Source organism: Trachinotus anak, unplaced genomic scaffold (genome assembly GCF_046630095.1).
Source record: "Trachinotus anak isolate AG129_WGS33_773 ecotype Australia unplaced genomic scaffold, CSIRO_AGI_Tana_v1 ptg000013l, whole genome shotgun sequence".
Lineage (NCBI taxonomy): Eukaryota > Metazoa > Chordata > Actinopteri > Carangiformes > Carangidae > Trachinotus > Trachinotus anak.
Window position 1 is genome coordinate 26,836,589 of NW_027273864.1, and position 23,069 is coordinate 26,859,657.

At 41.5% G+C, this 23,069-nt stretch overlaps 1 protein-coding gene across 3 annotated transcripts; it reads right to left on the reverse strand.

Annotated features, from left to right (window-relative positions):
* Positions 1-553: 553 nt before the first annotated feature.
* On the reverse strand, positions 554-21,630 carry kcnq2b (potassium voltage-gated channel, KQT-like subfamily, member 2b). 3 transcript variants are annotated; one of them, XM_071493273.1, is made up of 19 exons: positions 21,178-21,630; positions 19,688-19,838; positions 18,403-18,493; positions 17,774-17,900; positions 16,541-16,716; positions 15,323-15,448; positions 12,805-12,915; positions 12,598-12,693; positions 11,702-11,796; positions 11,537-11,605; positions 10,759-10,788; positions 10,385-10,464; positions 9,805-10,026; positions 8,672-8,719; positions 6,594-6,702; positions 4,788-4,919; positions 4,506-4,626; positions 4,188-4,363; positions 554-3,284 (listed from the first exon to the last, which is right to left on the reverse strand). In XM_071493273.1, the coding sequence occupies exons 1-19, from the start codon at positions 21,308-21,310 to the stop codon at positions 2,642-2,644; spliced, it is 2,736 nt and encodes a 911-aa protein (XP_071349374.1). In that variant the 5' UTR covers positions 21,311-21,630; the 3' UTR covers positions 554-2,641. The 3 variants fall into 3 exon arrangements, with proteins under 3 accessions (XP_071349374.1, XP_071349373.1, XP_071349375.1); XM_071493272.1 differs by having other exon boundaries at positions 9,805-10,038; positions 21,178-21,629; XM_071493274.1 differs by lacking the exon at positions 8,672-8,719 and having other exon boundaries at positions 9,805-10,038; positions 21,178-21,629.
* Positions 21,631-23,069: the final 1,439 nt, after the last annotated feature.

Consider the following 23,069-nt stretch of genomic DNA (forward strand, 5'->3'; position numbering starts at 1 on the left):
GACATCTTTACTAACCACGCCAATGTTTTTACAAACAAGAGCAACGTCCTCACAAACCATGGCAATGTTCGATGTCCTTTCAAACCACACTAGTATTTTTACAAACCACAGCAAAATCCTTCCATGCTGACGTCCTTACAAACCATGGTGATGCCTTTAGAACCACAACAGTTTTGTTTCTCTCCAGAAATCATAGCAACAGCCTTACAAACCATGGCAATGTTTTCACAAACCAGAGTGATGTCCTTATAAACCATGGCAATGTTCGATGTCCCCGCAAACCACACAAGTGTTTTTATAAACCACAGCAATGTTTTAACAAGCCTGAGTGACATCAATACAAACCATAATCGATGTATTTACAAACCAGAGTGATGTCCTCACAAACCACAGCAATGTTCGATGTCCTTTCAAACCACACCAGTGTTGTTACAAACTACTGCAACGTCCTTATAAACCACGACCGCGTCCTTACAAACCACCACAACATCCTCAAACCACAGCAATGTCTTTACAAACTATACTGAAAAGAGTGAAGATGGTTCAGTTCACATCACGTTTGTTGTGGTTAAAGGTTTATTCATACTGAAATACAAACAAACAGGCAACGCTCTGTACAAAGATACAGTTTGTGTTTTACAGTCTCAGCTGCAGAAACAAGATTAACACAAAGATTTATTCGTACCGCTTTTTCTCCAGAACTCATTTAAAGAATTTTGAATGAAATGACAAAGAGTTCATCTGAACTGATAGCAATATTGTTAAAAACAATGTGTAATAATATTTTAATATTATCAGGTTGTTTGAATAAAGATCTACATTGTTGTATTTGAAAGTAAATCCAGAACGTTTGGACACAGGTTCACGGTCAGATGACTGACAGATGACAATTCCAAAGTTTAATGTCTTCAGTTTTACTTCTGAAAAAACTCTTACTAGAAAACAAACATCAGGAACGAAGGAAATCTCACCTTGGAAACTTGACTTCCATGGAAACATTAAATGAAGTGTTTCTACATTCAGACAAATTAGTTAATGAGAAGGTCATCAAGCATCAGGTCACTGAATAATGAGTCACTTTCATCAGCCAGTCAAAAAAAAAAACTGATCGATCAGCTCAGCATTTACCATTTATCCTGATGATGAAATCTGTCCATTTACTGATGAAGCCTCTTAAATACAAACTGTTACATTTAAACCTTGTATGCGCAGCTTTCAGGGGCAGGACTTATTAATGACACCTGTAGCGTCCCCCAGGACAAACTTTTTGTATTTATCTCCACTGCTGGTAAGAAATGTCGAGCTCTTTATCCAGAGCTCAGGCAGTAAAACACACCTTTTATTTTGGTAAGTTTGTCTTATTTTGGTTTCCTGTAGTGTTGATTGTCCTGACTGCCCCCTGCTGGACAGATTCAGTAGCTGACTCACAAACTCATCCGTCAAACATTTCATCATCAGTATTTTGTTAACGTTTCTGTTGCTTTTATTTAATGAACTTTTGTGATTAATAATGAATATTACTTGTAGAATAATTAACAGTTGGATTATTACATTTTATATACGCGCTGATGTTTTTATGGCATCACGATGGTGTAAGGCAGCTGCACTGAAGTCATATGTAAGTTATGGGAGTCTTAACTTACTAAACCCCTTCCCCAAACAACATCTGTCCAATCACAGCTTAGCATCAGTAATTATTTAGCAGGACCCTCAGGTGATACATTTTTAGACGGTCACGTCCTTTGATCAACTTTCCACAAATGCATGCAAAAGTTTTACGGACTGAATTAAAACAGTATTATGTAATCTGGAACCTGTTAGTGTTAGCCTCAGTCTGTTAGCATGATATCATGTGAGCAGCCATCATAGACAACTTTTACAGCGTTCTCGTTTTCAAACAAATCAGCTGGAAACATTAAAAATCAGGTGAAGATTATGTCCTCAAGTAACTCTTGGAGGTAATGTTAGCTAAATATTATTTTACAACTGATAATAATCTTATTAAAATTAATTATAATTTCTTATAAATCCTCTTTGGGTCTGTGACCGTGAATTTTTACAGTAAAATAATCAGAATAAAAACATTAATTGAAGTCATCACTACCTTTCGATCCTGCCTGAACATTTGAACCTTTCCTGTAGTTACCACTCTCTGCCTTTGGGGGCTGAATTAAACAAATCAATCGCTCTGTGTCTGTTGTCATGGTGATGTGTCAGTCAGCTGTTTCCTTGATGCTTTGTGTCAAGTTTTTTTTAATGGTAATTATTAAATGGAACAGAAAGCTGCTGATAATAATTATCCAATCAGGTGCGAGCGTGTTGCAGCATTGCAGCAGTGAACCAGTCAGCTTTGCGCGTGTCCCAGCAGTGAACCAATCAGGTCCAAGTGTGTACCAGCAGTGAACCAATCATTGTCAGTGAGGACAAACATTTGTCATACAAGTTAAAACATTCACTCGAATAAAAACACCGTGATGCTTACTGTTCCCATGATGCTTCACTCTGAACTTCCAGCTGGTGTTATAAGTTTTTGACTCCGTCCGTTAACTTGAAACTGTTTCACTTCACAATTTCTTAGTTGTCATTCACATTTTAATTATTTTAAGGGTTCTGCTGGTTCTGCTCCAGTTTACCTTTAGCTCTACTTGGTTCCGGTCCAGGCCCGGTCCGAGTGCGGCGATGGGGCGCAGAGCTCTGAGTCGGAGTCTGACTCGCCCTCAGCAATGTAAGGCCTGACGGTGGCGCAGCGGGCGGTGCCACCTCCTCCTCTGTGGTCTCCCAGGTTGGTGGAGGAGTAGAAGCTATTGTTGAGAAAATCCAGGTTCTCTCTGGACTGGGAGATGGAGAAGCCACTGAAGGAGCGCTCCAGCTCCTCGTGGTCCACTGACGGGATGGAGATGGAGGTGTCGCTGTCCAGCTTCACCTCCTCCCCTCCTTCTCCTCCTCCTTCTCCAGCCCCATTGGCCCCTCCTCCTCCCCTCTCCTGTCTCTCTGTCCCCCCTCGCTCACCGGTGCTGTGGCGATTCGAACGGTTCCCACCGTGTCTCTCCCCAGCTGGAGGAGGTGGGAGTCGAACCAGTGAACCGTCTCCCACCGGGCTCGGACTGTTACCATGGCTACGCTGAGGAGGGGGCGGGGCCTGCTGGTGGAGTTGGGAGCTGATTGGCTGCCAGGAGGTGGAGGGGGGGCAGGTGGGGGTGTTGCAGTTTCTGTGTCCGGTGGAGCTGCTGGAGCGGACCATCTTCGTCACAAAACGGGTCTTCTCTCCATGGTCACCAGTCACCCTGCACAACATGTAAACAATGTGTTAGCAACACATGTAAACAACCAGTCAAAAGTTTTAGAACCTTCCCATTTATCCAGTTTTTATTGAAATATCAGGAGTTCAAGTCCAGTGAAAAACCTGAAATGGTACAAAGGTCAGTGGTAAACTAATAAAAAAAAAAGAAGGTTCAGGTTACCTAAATATCATAAGCCTTTTCAGGGATTGTTTATCTGCAGCAATGGAAATAAATGAAGCCTTGAAATTTAATGCAAACAATTCCTACAGGTGTTGATTCCATGCAAACCCTCTGTCTGTACAAAAGCAGTGTTAAAACAAACTGTTACTAAACCTTCTGATGCATTAATAGGACAATGCTGTTACTGCAGGAAGTAGTTCTGTATATTGCTATAAGAACAGTGGGAAAAACATAAGTAACAAAGGAGGACAGACTGGTTGGTCAGAGGCTCCTCCTGATAAGGAGCCAAAGCATAAGAGGAAAACGAGACGGTGGCTTCACATGATGAAAGACCAGCACAGCCTCCAGACTTAAACCTCACGGAGCTTTTTTCAGATGAAGTGCAATTTGTGAAAACTTCTGAGACAGTGTTGGGATCAACTTTCAGAGCAATATTTGATTTTCATCCTAGAAACAATGTTTAGCATTTGTTCAGCTGCAGGATGATTCAAAATTTTAAATTAAAGTTAGGATTTAAGATTAGATCAGATGAAAAATTTGAGGTTCTAAAACTTTTTATCAGTAGTGTAGATTTTGTTAACAAATAACAACATGTAAACGTGATAAACAAACAAGTTCTATTGTGTGCCTGATTCTAGTGTGCTACTGGTTCTGTTGTGTTACTGGTCCCAGTCTGTCCTGGTCTGATGGTGCTACAGTGGTTTTCCAGTAATAGAAGACACTGACTGCAGGATTTTAGAGATGGACTGGCTCTTCTCCAGCTGATCCACTGGACTGCAGTAGGGCGGAGCCGGGTCTGGTTCCTTGGATCCAAAGTAGGCGTCTGTCTCAGCCTGAGGTATTCCCATTCGCTGGATGTAAATGTTAACCAGGAAGTCCAACTTTCTCTCCATTGACAGCACCTAGGGACACAAGACCAGCAGAGGACCAATCAAATTCAAGGCTGACACTGCATCAGGAAAACCAGCAGGTTCATAGTTAATTCGTTTTCAACACTGCTCTGCTGAACGTCTGTTTAACAACAGACTGGTTGCTATTGGTTACCTGCTTCTCCACCTTCCCCAGCCGTCCCATCATGCTCGGATCCTCAGGAAGCTCCTCACTGGCTGCTTTGGGACGGTCCTTGTCTGCAATTGGTGTTCCTCTGCCGACTATCTGATCCACTCTGCCAATCAGAAGACAGGAGACAGTGAATCTAGTGAACAGTGAGAAACTTTCTGATGGTAAAAGAAAACATTCAACATGGAAAAACTTTAGGAGATCAGACAAATGTGGCAGGTCAGAGGTCAGAGTCAGAGGTCAAGGGTCGGAAGTCATGGGTTTTACCTTGACTGGAGGTTCTTGATGCGGGCGAGCATGTCCAGGTGTCCGGCTGAGTACTGTTCGATCACGTCCATGACATCATAGGGACGAAGACTCTCCTTAAATTTCCTCTTAGACACCATGAAACGCATGATGCTGAGAGAAAGAGAAGACATGAAGTCAGCCGTCATCCAACCTCTGATGGCTGGGGAGGCCTCTGGTGGGCTCAGGTAATAACAGCATGGAGGTGGTGACCAGTGGGTCTGGACCACAGACTAACAGAGTCCTCTGACAGTGGGTCTGGACTAGTCTCTGTCGACTAAATTCATGTCACACACCTACAAAGTCTCCTCAATGTGGGTCTGGACTAGTTTCTGTAGACTAGATTTATTTCATAGACCTACATAGTCTTCTGCAACTGGTGTTTCTCTGCTGACTATCTGTGTCTCTGTAGATCAGATTAATGTCAGACCTACAAAGTCTTTTAAAAGCAGGTCTGGACTGGTCTCTGTAGACCAGATTCATTTTACCGACCTGCTGCTCCTTTATGCTCAAAGAAATCACTTGAGAGGTTTGAACTCCTTGAGGAGATACCTTGTCTTCATCCAAGAAGGAGGAGACTACAGGGCAGACCCAAAACATTTTGGAGGAATTATCTAACCCATCAGGCCTGTGTAGCTGTGGAGCTAGCTGTGTTGTGGCTGTGGAGAGGTATGACCGTACTTAAGCTTGGGACAAAGCTAAAGACCAGCTGAAACCTACATGAAAAACCAACATAAAGATTGTTTCACAGATGTTTTAGTCTCTGATAGTCAGGAAGGAGCACACAAACACAAATCCACCAAGAACACCAACTGTCATGTTCTTGTGCCAAAACAATCCTGGATGGAGGGGTGTGTAGGACTGCAGAGCCCACACAGGGACTCTGATTTTGCCTGTATGTGTCCCTTGGCACCCCACAGGTGACATCATCAGTCAGGGACGTTGGTCGCAGTTATGAAACATGATTAGTCAGAGTCTTTACATATCACACCATAAGATTTTATCTGCACACTGATGGGACCAGCTGACCAACAGGAACAGACTTGTTCCAACAGCTGTCATGCAAAATCTGATTCATTATCACAGATACAGTCCTGATGTGGGTCCCTGCCATTAGTCTAGAGCTGAGTCAGTTATCCCGGACCAGGACAAGGATAGATGAAACTAAAGGCTAAAGCCATTAACCAGGAAACACAGACCTAGACCAGAAGTATGTACTGTTAGTTGCTGGTCTTTGGTTTAGAGCTACTGCTGCTGTGCTAATCCAGAATCTGGTTCTGATACCAGAATGTAGAGACAGGCTTTACTGAACTAGACAGCTGGACTGTTGGAGAAGAACCCCCTACAGATCTATAACTTTAACTTCAAATAACCAACAGGAGAGGAGTTGTGGACTGTAGGACACCAACATCACTAAGAGGGATAAAAAAAATATGTAATAATAATAATAATAATCATAATAATAATAATAATAAAGCACGTCTTACCAAACAGCACGACAGAGGAGCTACAGTGGCAGACAACAGAAAACAGTGAAACAATAGAAAACAATGAAGCTAACTGGAGGTCAGACTAACTGGTCTTACCCAACAGCTGATGATGACCTCTGACCCTGGGGTGAGCACAAATAAAAAAAACATAAAACAAAAAATAATGTGAATAAAAAGCAGAATGATTCAGTGCATAATAAGTAGCAAATAAAGGTGAGCAAAGCGATGAATGATGAGCAGATAAACTGATAAAATAAAAATGATTTTCTGGATAAAAAGAAAACAGAACAGTTCGTACCAGATGGCTCTGATGGTGACCTTTAACCCTGGGGTCAGATCTTGAGGGACAAACTCACAGTGACAGCTCTTGTTGTCATCTGCCATGTCCTCTCCTGGTAGGCTGGCATCTGAAACCACAACAACATCATCACAGTGTCTGAAGTGTCTGTCAGCGCCTCCTACCTGAAGCAACTGCAGCACTGATGGATCCTTCATCGAGCAACAGCAGGAACAAAACTGAAACGAGTCCCAATCAGGACCGGATTAACACCCACAGACCCCTCACCTATATGAACCCTGCTGCCATTAAGTCCATTTTAATCAGACTTCTTGTGGTGGGACAATACTTCACGTCTTATATGTGTAGTGTAGTTTTTTTTTAGGAATAAGCTCCACTTGAAGAAACTATAAGCTAAAATAAGAATGGTTTTAAACTAGAGTTTGAGACAGGGGTCCTCCACAGCGCAGGGCTTAATGATGATCTAATAATGCAGGACTCACCTTTCGCTGACATTGTACTTCAGTGGAACAGATAATAAATACATTTTGTAACTAACCCAGGGCTTTGGGGGCCCCTCAGGGTCTGGCAACCTGTGACCATGGGTCTGACCAGTTATTCCTTTAAAGGGTTAGGAGTCAGAGAAAGGTTAATAACACTGTGGTAAAATCTAGTTGGGTTTTCCAGTGGTGGGGGAGGGGTTAGAGAAGGCAAGGCAAGGTTTATCTTTATTTTTTTACAGTTCATACACACAGGGAAATTATACATAAAAGCAAAAAGGAATAGGATAATATAATAGAATATTATTATATAGAATATAATATAAGAAATGTATTTGGGACCTTTACCACTATTGCAGCACTTTAAAATCCATTGTGTAACTAACTGGAAACCAGTGTAAAGATTGTAGAACTGGAGTGATGTGCCCTGTTCTCTTGGTCCTGGATAAAACTCTAGCAGATGCATTCTGGATGAGCTGCGGCTGTTTAATGGTCTTTTTGGGAAAACCACTTAAGAGACCATTACAATGGTTCCACCCTACTGGAAAGTAAAGCATGGATGAGCTTCTCTTGGTATTTCTGGGACGCCAAACCTTTCATTCTGGCTATATTTCTAAGATGACAGAGGGCTGTTTTAGTGATTGTTGTGATTGGGCTGTGGAGGTAAGATCTGAGTCTATCAGAATACCAAGATTTTTTTAGAGTCCAGGAATTGAGGTGTTTAATAATACTAATTGTCTTCTTTTTGCTGCCAAACACAATAATCTCTGTTCTGTCCTTATTTAACTGAAGGAAATTTTGGCTCATCCAATTATTTATTTGCTCTAAACACCGATACAATGAGTCTTTTGAGCTGTAATCTGGAGAAAGTATTTCTGTGTATCACCTGCAAAACAATGGTAATCAGTGTTAAATTTGGCCCAAATGCAGCTGGTAGAGCCTGACAGAAGAGGTCCAAGAACTGATCTCTGGAGGATTTCATGTGTCATAGCCCCCCTATCAGACTGATAACTGGCAAAGGAGACAAAACAACTCTGCCCCTCTAGAGAATACCTGAACCAGTTAAGGTCTGCTCCGGAAAGTCAAAACTAAATTCGCAGCCTGTTCAACAGTATCCTATGATCGACAGTGTGAAAAGCAACACTGAGATCTAGTGAAACCAGAACGGATATATTCAGAATCAGTATTCACCCATATATCATTTAACACTTTTATAAGAGCCATGTCAGTTCTATGGTGAGGTTTGAAGCCTGATTGAAATTTGTCAAAAACGACCACTTGAGTTAAAAAACTGCTCAGTTAATTGAAAACAATCATGGCAACACACAGTGAGGTTTACCTGGATAAGGTGTTGGAGGTGAGCTGGTCTGCTCTTCATCTGACTGATATTTAAACCTGATCGACTGAACGAACAGAGCAGAACATGTTCTTGATTTAACCTGGTTTTATTTAAGAAAGAAGCTCCGCTGACTCTGTGACATTCAAGTGGAACCAGACCTCTGTTCATAAGATAGGGGAGAGACTGACCCAGATCCCAAACAGGAACAGAGCACGTCTCAGGGTGTGTTTGTGTGTGTGCGTGTGTGTTTGTGTGCTGACCTGGGGAGCTCTTCTGTCTGAACTCTTCATCCTGCATCTCTATCAGCACTACAGGAGGAGACAGAGGAGACAGAGACCTTCATCAGAGGACTCATCAACACCATCGTCAGGGCTGATAACACCAACAAAGAAGCAGCAAACACCTGTCAGGTACTGAGGTGTTTACAGATTTACAGAAACAGTCCAACATTCATTAAATCCTCAGGTTCAGTGCACTGCACAGATACAGCATCATTTAACCTATCTTAGCACAAAGACTAGACACTGTTAGCCTACTTTAGCACAAAGAGTGGAAGTGGGGTGAAACTGTATCTGCTACCACAATGCCAGAATCATGTGGGGTGTAATTCTTGAATGTTGGCAGAAAAGTTCAATAACAAGGAGTGCGAATCAGTTTAAACCAGTCAGATCCAATATAAACCAGTCAGATCCCATATAAACCAATCACATCCAGTTAAAACCAATTAGATCCAATATACCAGTCAGATCTGATATAAACCAGTCAGATTCGATTCTGCATAAACCAGTCAGGTCCAGTTAAAACTAGTCAGATCCAGTATAAACAGGTCAGGTCCTGTATAAACCAGTGATATCCAGCATAAAACAGTTGTCCCAGATGATGAGAGTTGGTCTGTTTCCTCTCCTTCTCCTCATTACCTTCCCTGTCTCCTTATCTCCTGTCCTCCCCTAAATCCTCATTTCAGTGACTCAGTAACAATTGGGTCTATGGGCTGTAACGTAGCAGTTTTACTCTTTAACAACTTTGCTTCACTAAGTGCTTGCTCAGGGTGGGAACTGTTGGGATTCTCTTTATAATATTGTAAGGTCTCAACCTTATTCTGTAAAGTACCTTAACAGAATATATGTTTTCGATATAAATAAAACTGAACTGATAAACTTGATTTAAAATGTTTTATTGACATGTCATTTGTGTTTGTGATATTTATTATGTCTAATTATGTGGCGTTCGTGGCTCTTAATGAGGGTTTTTCCACATACTGTATATGATAAACAAAAATAACAAAAAAAAACTATGACACATCTACCTCCAAAACACTTGAGCAGACCTCAGACCTCTCACTGCTGCTGAGTCCATGGGTGTATTATAACAATCAATCAAGGTCTTCATTTACCTTCAGAGTTTTGGCGGGAAGCAGCTCCTCGGATCCTGAAGGCCTGTCGGGTTCTGCTGCGTTCTCCAAAGCTCCAGCTCTTTGGAACCTTGCTGGGACTCTCCTCCAGATTTGGCTCCATGCTGGGGGACCGTCGCAGGGCCTGGACTACCCCCGGACCACCAGGACCTCCAGGAGTCACACCAGGACCAGGACTCACACCAGGAGCAACACCGGGGCCAACTGTAGGAACCACTGAAGACAGGAAGCAGTGAAGGAAAGAACGAGGTCTACACAATCCAAACTACAGTTCTAGTTTGTTACCCTGGTTGATATCAGTCCAGTTTGCAGGTTTGTGTTCAAGCCAAATCCACCAATGGCTCCTTGCCTTGCCTAGGTACATAATCTGATTGGTGGTTGGTGAGCACATGAACCTGCAGACTGTTGGGCCTCTCACAATCCTCACGCCAATATCGAGTAGGTCTTCCAAATGTGCCAGAATTTTTTGACATGACTGTGCATGGAGGGGCAGTACTTACTGTATATAGGGTATCATTCAACATAATCTTACAAAAAGGCTCAGCACTGTTCTCAAACTCACTGTGCTGAGGAGAACTTTTTCCTTTGGTTCCTGAACTCCGGGGCGACGAGAAGACCCTCTCCTTCAGACTGACCTTCTGACTGCAGACAAACAAACAGACAGAGAGACAGGTTTTTAATTGGATCGGATATGTTCTGTGATCAGGTTGAGAGAAATGGTCCTGAATGTCCTTTATTGTATCTTTGTCAAAACTGAAATATTTCCTGTCCATAATTTCAGATGTTGGAGGTCTGCACAAACTGAATCAGCATTCGAGGTTAAGGAGTCAGTTTTTGTGGGTCAAAGGTCAGAGGTTAAGGTCAAAGGTCAGAGGTTTTCAGGGTCAGGGTAAATGATTGTCCTGATCTCAGACAGAACCAGGATTGGAAACTGACCTGGGAGATGGTTCAGGCTGGACATCTTTTCTGCAGAGACAGACAGACAGGGAGACAGACATGTTGTTCTTATTATTATTGCTTTAAAATAATTTTTCTTCATAATTCAGACTTTTAATGTTATTATCTAATGTTAAAAAACTGGATATGGACACTGATTAACGAGCCGATATTCTATGCATCTCTGGTCTATAAATCAAACTTGCTACATATACATTTCAGTGTCTTCTACAAAAAAAAAACTCTTGGACAATTAACACAACCATGATGGAAACAGCAATGTGAATAGACTTTTTTGGATTTCAACTCTATCAACACCAAATTTGCTACAAAACCATGCAGGACCGAGATTGATCATTCTTTTAGAGATGGGCAAGGTCGCTAAAAAAAAATGGCAATCAATCAAAAAAACTTTGCAAAGGGTGGAACTTAGCAGGAAATTGGCCAATAATTCAAATTGTCTTAAAGTGGCCCTGAACCCAGTGAGGACACTTAATACTTAAGTTAAACACTTAAACACATAGTTGGGGGTCATCTGTGTAGCAGTGATATGAGTAGAACATGCAAATAGATAATTGGACCTAAGGAGATGATATGTATGATAGATGATGATAGTAGATGATGCAAATGTTGTTTCAGTGGTTATTGTTACAGTGGTTGCAATAGTTAGTGCTACAGTAGTTGGTGTTGGAGTGGTTGCAGTAGTTTGTGTTGCAGTAGTTGTAGTAATTTGTTTTGCAGTAGATTGTGTACTTGTTATGCACTGAACATTTCAGACCTGAAGGAGAGTCCTGATTTGTTCTTGAGGTTCCTCAATAAATCCAACTGATTGAGAGGAGGAATTAACCTGGAGACACAGACAGATTTATACATGTCCACATGAAGTCGTTATTACAATAATCATAGAACAAAAATGGCTGTAGGTGGACAGGTGCAGACTTACCTGTACATGGGGACAGAGACAGTCCTCTCATAATAATCCCAGGTTGAAGTCAGATCTGTTCGGCTCAGATTTGTAGCGTAAACCCTCCATGCAGCCTGCAGACAAACAGAGGACAACTGTTTCCATGGAAATGGCCGTTTTCTCCATGGTTTTTCAAAGTAAAAGCAATAGTCTGGAGATGTTAAACAGAGTTTTAAGTGAGCGTAAATCAGCTGCCGTCACTGCTTCACTAACATCTCCACAACAATCTTTCATTGTCAGACCTTCTCTCCTGGAATGCATCCATAATGTTGACCTCTCAGGCTACACTAATGTGGTTTTTACTTTCTACTTTAACTGGATTATTTAATGTTTCACTTTGAAAACAGAAAAGGCTTCACAGATGAGGACTCTCTTCCCCTTTGGCTTAACAGTAACTGAGGGAGACACACTGTTAAAGTGTGCTTTATCTCTTATCTGACACAGACATCTCAACAGACTGTTTACATAACGGCTGCAAATGCACCAACATACAATCCATAAATATTTAAAAAATCCATTCAACTCATTTTGTAGCAGCTGTGCAGTGTTTGTTTGGATCTGGTTTCATTTGATACGTAATACAAACCACAAAAAGAAGCTAATTTATTCTGTTTATATGCTGTGACTACAACGTTAACGTCAGGGCTAAATAACCAACAGGAATCATGTGTAACATCATAGGTCAGAATAACAGCTGTTCTTCCTGTTCTTCATTCTGCTGTCAGCGTTATAGTGAGGGTCGTCTTGTAAGATAGTTGGTGTGAAGAATGGAAAAAAGAGAGCTGAAAGAATGTTTAATCCCCGCCTACTTTCTCTCCTCTGAACAGCTGACCAATCAGTGTGCAGATGGGTGTGATGTCAGAGCGTTGGTTCACCTGTATGAGTCCGGCTGCTGGGTTTCGTCTCTTCTCAAAGTGTTTCTGTCGGTGCTGCTCCTGAACCTTCAGAGCAAATCCAGAGCCCAGGATTCCCTGAAGACGCACATGTGGACAGGTAACAGGAGACCAGGTGAGCTGGATGAACCAGGTGGGGGCTCAATTGTCTAAGGTGAGTCAGGTAATCATAAATACTGGGTGACTCACAGCAGGCAGAGCGAAGAATGAAACTCCGATCAGAGTGAAGGTTGCAGCCAGCAGACGTCCATTCCAGGTGATGGGGAACTTATCTCCATAACCGATGGTTGTCAAGGTGATCTGACAAAAACAGAACAGACCAATCAGATCATCTTGTCACTGAGGAGGAGACAGGTGGTCTTTCTGAATACAAGGATTGGCATAGTTGTACAGTACTTTGAGTAAATCCATTTTATGTTAGTTTATACTTCTACTCTACATTTCACAGTGATTTAGACGTATGTTTATTTCATAAGATTATTCACAACGATGCTCCTCCACTGTTAACGACCTTTGTTCAGCTTCGCTCAAAGCACATAAGCACAGCTTCGAGGTCTGCTTCAAGGGGAGACTGGGGCATCCCTAAACAAGGCTCTACCTTTGCTCAATCCACCTTTTCCTCCAAAGCTATTCAAGAAGGGAATAAACTCCAAGTTAATCTGAAAACCTGCTCAGACTTTCACATTTTCTCTTGTGAGGTTAAAAATGTCAGAATTAATTCTTGTCAGAAATTAATTTGAGCATCGTCCTGATGACCTGTTTTATAACCTTGGATTCATGTATGTACTATTTTGATATGAATGTCTTGTGTTTGTGAATAGTAAGTATGTTATTATTAATGTGAAATTAATGTAATTAGTACATGGTCCCTGATATAAATAAACTTAAAAACTATTAAACTATCTGGCTGCTGCAGTTAGTTATTCACCAATTACTTTATTAAATTTAAACCACTGGTTCCAACGTCTTTGATTAGTGACCCTATGAAAAGAGTCAGTGTGTAGTTGGATTATGTGTCTCTTATATAAAATCAATCTGCACTTGTGTGTCGTTGTTTTCAGAGATCAATTTCTCTGTCGAAACTTCTCGTTTCAATAAAATAAAATAATAATTTTTTTTTTTTTTTTTTTTTTTTTTTTTTAAATCACAGCTTCGAGAAAAGTCCAGAGACTGAAATCAGATCAGTGAATCAGAACTTTGTCTTTTCTTTTTTCCTTTCCCATGAATTATCTGACGATCCCTCAGTTTTGTCCAGTGACCCCTTGGAGGGGTCGGACATCAGCAAGATGCTGCTGAAGCATCGATGACTCAGGATGAAGTCATTGATCATGTCACAGAGAAAATCAGAGATCAGTCAGAGGAGACTGTGTTTACTGCACAATGAAGTACTTTTACTGTGATTCTTTAACGACGTGACGCTGATAATACTTGGGTACTTTTACTTAAATAGTAATTTGACTTCTCCTTGATAATCATTTTTATATCGTTGCTCTGGTGCTTTTACTGAAGTAAAGGATCTGAGAACTTCTTGTTCTGCTGATGAGCTGCAGTGAAAAGATACATCTGTAATGTAAGATACATCTTGCACTTCAAAGCCTAAATCAATAACATTTTTTCATCTATGCAATATCAATCTCTTTCGTCGGTCACTTACAACCCATAGCATCGCTATTCCTGTACACTCTTAAGTCACATCTCACATTGATTACTGTAACTCTATCTTCTCTGGTCTTCCTCATAAACTCCTCCATAAACTTCAGCTGGTTCAGGATTTCAGGATGCAGCGGCCCGTTTCATCACCAGAACCCTTCAATAGATCATATTACTCCTGTCCTCCAGCTGCTGCACCGGCTCCCTGTTAAGCACCGTATTGATTTCAGGATTCTGCTCCTCACTTCACAGCCTAGCACCTCCGTATCTCTCCGATCTACTCCATATCTCCACTCCTGCCCCTTACTCTTAGATCTTCCTCTTCTATTAATCTCACTGTACCTCCAGCCTGTCTGACTAACATGGGGTTTAAAGCCTTAAGCCATAATATTGACTCTCTGTCTATCTTCAAATCCCACCTCAAAACACACCTCTTCAAACTCCCCTCTTCTGTTTAAATCCAACACTAGTGTTCAAAGCAAACATATTTATTTTATGTTTTATGTTATGTTATATTTATTCTAATTTATTTAGTCTTGTACCGTCCATTTTATCTCTTACTGTGTGTTGTGAGGTCTCCTTGAGAGCCTTGAAAGGTGCCTATAAATAAAATGTATCATTATTATTACTATTACTATTAATGGCTAGGTTGAAATGAAATTACATGTACCACAGACCACTCTGCCTGACTGATATGTGAACATCTGCAGAGTCCAAAGCTCCAGAGAGGAGCTCTGATGCTAAACCTTTCAATAAAAACATGAAGAAAATTTTAGATTGAAATTCTGACAACAAACTTCTGAAAGGAATTAAACCAAGTGACATCAGATCACAAAACCTGCAGTTTCAGACAAAACCTGTTTCCTCCTCTTCTTTACTGAGAACTGAAGACGTTAAACAGATGTTGTGTTCGGTGAGTCTGCTACAGCCACGGGGCTCAGTGCTAATTAAATCCACTACATCATATTAACAGGACTGCCTGCGTCCTAACATCTGCCACTGTGTCTGTGTGTGTGTCACTGTACTAATACTGTATATGAGTGTGTGTTGGCCTCACCAGTCCCCACCAGAGTGCGTCGGCGTATGTCTCAAACTGTTCGTTGTCTTCCTTTTCTGCCAAGTAAACGAGGAAACTTGCCAGAATGAGACACAAGAAGCCAATGTACCAGGCTGTGATCAACTCCTGCAGAGGATGAGACACATTAGGTCAGACTTAGAGAGAGAGAGAGAGCGAGAGAGAGAGAGTCTGTGCCACTTTGGCAATATTGTCCACCTGACATTCAAGCCAATAACGCATACTGAACTTAGATACAGAGATTTGATTTGGTAAAAAGGTTAACATGCAGAAAGATAAACATCAACTCATCAAAATACACTGATTTTATTTCTGACACACCCACACACACACACATTTTACATCCCAACAAACTGTAACTGAGACATCAGACACATGAGAGAGAGTCGATAACTCTGATCAATACAGTCCAGGATCAATGAAAACGATCAGATGTTAGGAAGATGATATCAACAAACCAATACTGCTGACACACACACACACACACACACACACACACACACACACACACACGCTCAGCTTTCCTCAGTAAACCCATGTGACCACATCATGTTGCATGTTTGATTCTCTCACAGTCACAAAGAGCTGAAGCTTTAAACGCTGAATCAACACGAAGTGACCTCAGTGAAAACATCACATCTGTCTGAAAAGACACATCTGGAAAAACAGGAGAAAAGTCTCCACAACTCTGTTTCAAACAAAACAGAAGATGAGTTTCTCCAAAGTGTCAGATTTTCTCTTTAGTCTACAGTTTCAGGTAACCGGACGAGAGCAGGTGAAACTGATCAGCAGCGACAGCAGGTAACGTCAGTAAAGGTTGGTGAGAGTGAAAGAGATGAAAGCAGGTGAAGTGTCACTTGAAACTTAAAATCTGGCGTGTAGTAGATGAAAGTGAGGAAGGCACTGGAAGTTTAAGTTAAACTTCCCTGACAACTGAAGCCTTCACCATGAAAGCAGTTGAAGTGTTGGTTTACCTGTGAGCGTTTCAGCTGCTTTCAGCTTCAACACAAACTGTAACTGACACATGAACAGATAAAGGCAGGTGAAGCGTCTGGTGAAAGCAGGTGACTAAACAACTGATAGAAAAAATAGTCAGCTGATTAATCAAAACCGAAAAGAATCGTTAGTTGCAGCTCTGTCTGAAAGACAGGTACAAAGACAGACAGGTGAAGAGGTGAGGACAGGCGTTTCCCAGGTTACCTTGCTGTGGGCGTAGACCACTGATCCCAGCAGTTTCCAGGTTCCTCCTCGCCGGTCCATCCGGATCATCCTCAGGATCTGAAGGAACCGAAGAGACCGGATCGCCGACGTGGCGAAGACGTTTCCCTGAGTCCCTGCAGCCAAGACTGAGATGGACGCTATCAGCACCATGATGTCTGAAAGAGACGGGTCACAGAGAGAGAGACAGGTCACAGCTGGACTCTGGCAGTAAACAAAAAAAACACAGAAACAATGATTTTTCAAAAAAGAACAACTGCACAGATTATAATTATTTAAAACTGACAATAAGTTCTGAATCTATATTCAAATCTGGCTCAAATTATTAGAATATGTCACAGAACCAGTTCTCCTTTATGGTAGTGGGCTGTGGCATCTCTAGTGTTTCTTGCCTAAATTTGACCAAATTGGACAAGCACACTAATGCAGAGTTTTGCAAAAGTATCTTACAGGTGCACTGAAAAACCTCAAACAGCACCTGCAGAGCTGAATCAGGCCGATTCCCATCATTCAACAAAATCTTTAAAAAGAGCAGTCACACACTGGCTTCCTAATAAACAGTGGCCCCGGTCCAATCCCTGCAAAACACTGCAAAACACTGCAGTGTCAAGAGCTGAGCAAAGAAAAGACTGTTTGTTTACGGCAGTGTAAACAATTTGCCAACCCTGCTTGTAGAGCACATCGGCAGCTGCAGCCTGGCAGCAGAGTATGTCTTTACCGACCACACTTTGGGGAACAGTGAGTGAAGTGAAACCCCCACACCCCTACATGCACACATCACCCTACAAGCTATTAGAAATAACAATAAAATCACTGTATTAAAACAGGATCAACAAAACATGTGAAAGTCTTACCATTTTCAGTTTGGGGGACATGTTTGTTAAAGTGTGAGGATTATATACGTGGTTGGAGGTGCAGTGTTTTGAGTGTTGGTCAAGGAAATCTGCTATTCTTTTATTTATAATACTACAGATTAATCCTAGAAGACATCTGTAGATGCCACAGTTACTTGGGTCTGATTTATACATGACTGCATGTATTTAGATATAGATATATATATATATATATATATATATATATATATATACACACACACACACACACACACATTTGTAACATGCACTTGTTTTGCCCTGTTTTGATCTTCTGGTTAGATGCCTACTTTTTGCAATAAAGTTGAACTAATCCAACTGTTGTTAAAGTCATCAGACTCACCTATGACACAGAAGGGTTTTCTGGCGAATTTGAGACGTCCTCTCCATCCTCTGTACCGACAACAACAACCTGCAGCCCAGATCCTCACCATGTACTCCACACCGAACACCACGATGGTCACCACTTCCTGTTACACAACAACAACACACTGTTAACAACCAACTACAGCTGCAGTAAACCATAATTTTCATCATCAATAAATTTGTTGATTCTTTTCTTGGTGAATCATTTAGTCTATAAAACATCTTATCATCATAACATCATGTTTCTGAGAGTCCAGTGTGATGATGGGATTCAATTACCGCGACAGACGAAAGAGAAAAAATCTGAAATTAAATCTTCATATTTGAGAAGCTGAAACCAGCAAATGTTTGACATCTTTTCCTCTTGTGATGATCATCTAACCGATGAACTGATTAATTGCTGCAGCTCTACAATCAGCTGTTAAATCAAACCCACAGCGAGGAAACAAAGAACTGAAGTAAAAATATCAAACCACAGGAGGAGAGAAGCTAAAAATACCCGAACGAATGAGTCTATTTACAGACTTTATTCAGTTCATCAACTGACCTCAGATCAGTCATTCACTCTGTGAGCTGCAGATAAAAGATGTTAGTGTGAAGTTTTACCAGGATGTAGAGAGCGTCCTCTGAACTCTTCTCGTACTCTTTGATGGTGGAGAACACAGACAGAACCAGACAGGAGAACACCAGCAGGAACCTGAACGCAGAACATCGAACAGTGAACACACTGATCCTCTGCCTTGTGCCTGAAAACTGATCTCAGGTCTGTGTTCTGGGGGGAAGATTCAGACTGTGACATCTAATCTCAGATCTGTCTCCTGTTATTGATCCTCACCTCTTCCTGGAAACTGACCAGACAGCAGCCTGCACCCATGCATTTATTTCATCATTTATTTTAGTCTCTGATGTTATTAACGTCAGTTTTATTTCTCTGGTTCTACCATCGTCTTTGTTTGACTGATTCTTTTTTTTTCTCCTGACTTTTATTTGCTGGTCTTGATGTGATGTTGGTGCAGATATCGATCATTCGCTTCTTTCTGCAGATGGAGTTGATGGTTTATTCAGACTCTCAGGTTTTTTTTACAGATCAAACCACCAAGATTATAGTTGTGGAGAGTAACTGCGTACATTTACTCAGGTAGAAATATGAGCCAAGTGTATTTTACTTGAGTATTTTCTCTTCATGTTATTTTTGCACTTAAAATAGAAATATTGTTCTTTTAACCACTTTTATCTGACAGTTACTTGTCAGATAAGCATGAACATATACATTTTTTTAAAGATGAAACCAGCAGTGTAGAAGGAATTGAACCCTGTAGAGTCTGACACATTGAAATGTAGGTGTTTTTTGAAGAATAAAAAAAATTATGAAATTTGTTTGAATTTATTTATATTTTTTCATATGTTTTATAATTGTGCACATACTATATTTGTATATTTGCATAGTTATATTACACATATATACAGTAATACACACATGCATGTTAAAACTATTATTGTATTGTATTGTATAAAAGGCTACTTTATTAATTCAGTTTATTAACTGTTATTTTATATAGTGTCTTTCACTGCAGTATATCAATACATACACTCAGCATTCAGTTTATTAGGAACAGCAGCTAAAGCTGTGTCAGTCTGATGCAGCAGGTCTGTAATAAATCCTCTGGTTCAGTTTGTATTGAAACTGTTGGAGAGATGCTGACTCAGCTGTATCTGGCCACTGTGGAGGCTGCAGTGCTCGGTTACACAGAGAGCTCCTGTGGTTTAACCTCCTCTCGTTGATATAAATAGAGTGGACAAAATAATAGGAACATCTGTTCCGTTTCTGTTAATATCAGCTAATCAGTGAAAATGTGCAGCGTGTAGACAGGTGCATTTGACAGGTATTTACACGTAGGCGTGGTAGATGAAGGCCCATCCCCGAGGTCTCTCCAGGACGTTGTACAGGAAGTTCTGCAGACGTCTGTAGAGAGCGTTTCGTTTCGGAGGTTTCTTTCCTCCGGAGACGCTGCTGCGCTGCCGTCGAGGACCCTCCTCCCCACCTGAGCAAACAGAAATAGATGAACTGATTCTGGGGATGCAGTGATTATTCAATTGAACAATTAGTTGATTGGCAGCAAATTAATGAGCAACTATTAATTTTCTGTCATTTTCTTCATCACAGGGACACAAACGTTCTCTTATTTAAGCTTTTCAAATGTGAAACGTCCTTATTTTAACATAATGCTACAGTGAATATCTTTAGTTTTGAAATGTTGGTCAAAAAAAAAAAAAACAAGACATTTCATTTCATGTTGAGTCAGTCAGTCGACTCAGTGTGCCTTTAAGCCTGTGGATGTTCCTCCTGACTCCTGCCTGTGGACTCACTTTGGCTCAGTTACACAACTTTTAGTGCCTGTTTGTGTTAACAACTGTTTTACAGTTTGATTTAAATACGTTTATTATTCCCAGGTTATATTTGTATGTCTGCTCCTCTAATACAACATACGAGCTGGTAGAGTTTTGTTTATTTACTGTAAAAATACATGGGTAGCATAAACACAATTATCACAGTACGTTAGGTAAACACATCCTGATGTCCTAAGTTATCAGCTTTATTTAGCCTGCAGATGATGATAAAACATATTTTCATTTCCACTCCATACTAACATGTCAGTGTCCTGCGCTGTGGCCTGGAAGGTGCAAAACACCCAAAACACTTTGATAAATTTAGAGGTTTGCTGTATGGCAAAGGAAAATAACAGTCAAACATCCGAGCTCTAACTGGTGATTTGAATAGTTTCTGGACAACAGCAGAGCAATAGAGCAAAGAGCAAACAGATACATTAAAAAATTATAGGAAATTCAGTGTTGGTTTGAGTCTAAACTTGAAATATACAAAAATAAATATCAACTGTTATAAACAGACTTTAATGAAGGGATCTAGGTTCGTATATATGTCAGAAATAAAACCTGCTGCATTAGATTTAAACTTAAGTTCAGCTTCAAAATATTTCATTGTTTCTAAAATAGCAAATAAATATTTGCGATCAGCCAATCACATTCCAGCATCGTCAGATGAATAAATCTAAACACCAGGAACGTCCCGGATCTGCTTCTAATGTTTACATTAATACATGAATACACTCATTCATTCATTCATTCATTCATTCATTCATCACCTGCTCTGTTTTTACTCCCGTTCATCCCGAGGCTCCATCCCCGCACACACACACACGTCTTTGTTTAACTGTATTCGTAGGGACCTGTCACTGTTTATAGACAAAAATCACACACACACACACACACACACACACACAATATTTTCCAGCCTCGTGCCATCTCCCGTTAACGACCTCCGACCTTTAATTAATTCGCACCAGCTGCGGGTTTCGTGTTTACCTGAGATGAGCAGAGCTCCATCCCTGCTGGACTCGGTCCCTCCGGCCTCCAGACCTACGAAGCCGACCTTCAGCTTCTTCTGGTCGGCCTGCGCTCCGGGGAACACCCCGCCGTTCCGGGATTTCTGCACCATGACTGAGAGTCGCGACCCGCACCGACCTACCGATCTACTGCCTGCCCGCAGACAACGCACCGAGGCCGGCCAGGCCCGGCGGGAGCATCGCTGCTGCGGAGAACAGGAGAAGGAGGAGGAGACGGAGGAGAGGAGGAGGTGAAGAGGAGAGGAGGAGAGAGGTGTGGAGGGAAAAACAACCCGCAGAGAGACAGGCCAGTGGCAGATTGACTGATCAGCAGGTTTTTTTTTTCTCTCTTCACCGACTTCCCGCACAAAAAGGAAACAGAATGACGTCACCGATGGGTTATTGATCACAGATTTAAAAAAAAAACACTAATCAGTTAGAGATGTAACACAACAGACCCGATAAAGAGATTTATGTGCGCGCACAGGATGTTTTATTATCCTCTCTGTCCATCACCATGGTAACTGGATGACCTGAGGTTGGTAACCAGGGCAACCAGAAGAGGGACAGGTGGAGTACGCGGGAGCCATTTACATGGGGGAGGAGAGGGAGGTGATGGAGGAAGAAAGGAAAGAGAGAAGGAGAAGGTGGTGGAAGAAGAGGAGGTGGAAGGGACGAACAGAGTAGAGGAGCAGGAAGAGAAGGTGATGAGGAAGAGAAGGTAATGAGGAAGAGAAGGTAATGAGGAGGAGAAGGTGATGAGGAAGAGAAGGTGATGAGGAAGAGAAGGTGATGAGGAGGAGAAGGTGATGAGGAAGAGAAGGTAATGAGGAAGAGAAGGTGATGAGGAGGAGAAGGTGATGAGGAGGAGAAGGTAAGAAGCTGAGGAGCAGAGTGCAAGAAGAGACAGGGAGGAGGAAGAGAAATAAAGGAGGAGGTGTAAAAGCCCGGGAGGAGAAAGCGAAGACGAGGAGGAGGAGGAGGAGGAGGAGAGAAGAGGGAAAGGAGGAGGTGATGGATAGTGAGGTGGAGGAGGAGAGGAGAAGGTAATATTTTGTTTGTGGAGTTCAGTAACATGGGATGACATCACTCACCAGAGGACCAATCAGCTGGTAGATGTTTAATGTGAGGTTTTTTTTATAAGACACACAGAGACCACAGGGGTTCAAACACACACTATTTATTAGACATACAGGTGACATCATCACTCAGGTGACATCATCACTCAGTAACACCCGTCATCAGAAAACCCCCAGATCCTATTTGCAAGTTTGAAGATACAAGTTTTTAACCTGAGAGCGACTCTGATTGGTTGATTTAAACTTAAAGGTCCCATGTTTTACACTTTTCCTGTGTTTTATTTGAAGTGTTGATCTCCATAAGAAGATATATTTGTCATTTTAAGTATGAAAAACCATCTCAATGTACTTTGACATCTCCTCTCTCAGGCCTCTCTCTGGAGCCCTCGTAACAACTGGTGGGTGAGCCAATCAGAGGGGAGGATCTGAGCCTCTCTTCTGATTGGCTGATTGTTTTCTGAGTGATTAAATAAAAATACAGCAGATTTCAGGTAAACACTCAGAGAAACCAAATCCTACAAGGTTGGATGGTGGGTCCAGGTGGGCGGGGCTTGGAGCATGACTGAGAGTGGTGACTGTTTTGTTGTGACATCACAAAGTTCCAGAAGTCCTGACGGCTGGTTTTAAGGCTCAGTTTCTGAATACAGGCTGTGTGCATTTCTCTGTGGACTGAGGCTTTGATACTTTCACAGTATTAATACAGAACCTCGACCTGCTTTATAATCAGAAAAACACATGGACATCTACCTTTAGACTGGATGGGACCTTTAAACACCTGTGAAAGGGCTGTTTG

Bases quoted from the DNA above. Each gene is read 5' to 3' on its own strand.
- kcnq2b (XM_071493272.1), bottom strand. From the start codon at position 21,310: ATGGTGCAGAAATCCCGGAACGGCGGGGTGTTCCCCGGAGCGCAGGCC. The intron at 19,839-21,177 runs GTAAACACGAAA...CTGTTTGCTCAG, and splicing joins TGGAGCTCTGCTCATCTCAG to GTGGGGAGGAGGGTCCTCGA. The intron at 15,449-16,540 runs GTAACCTGGGAA...CATCCTCTGCAG, and splicing joins TGGTCTACGCCCACAGCAAG to GAGTTGATCACAGCCTGGTA.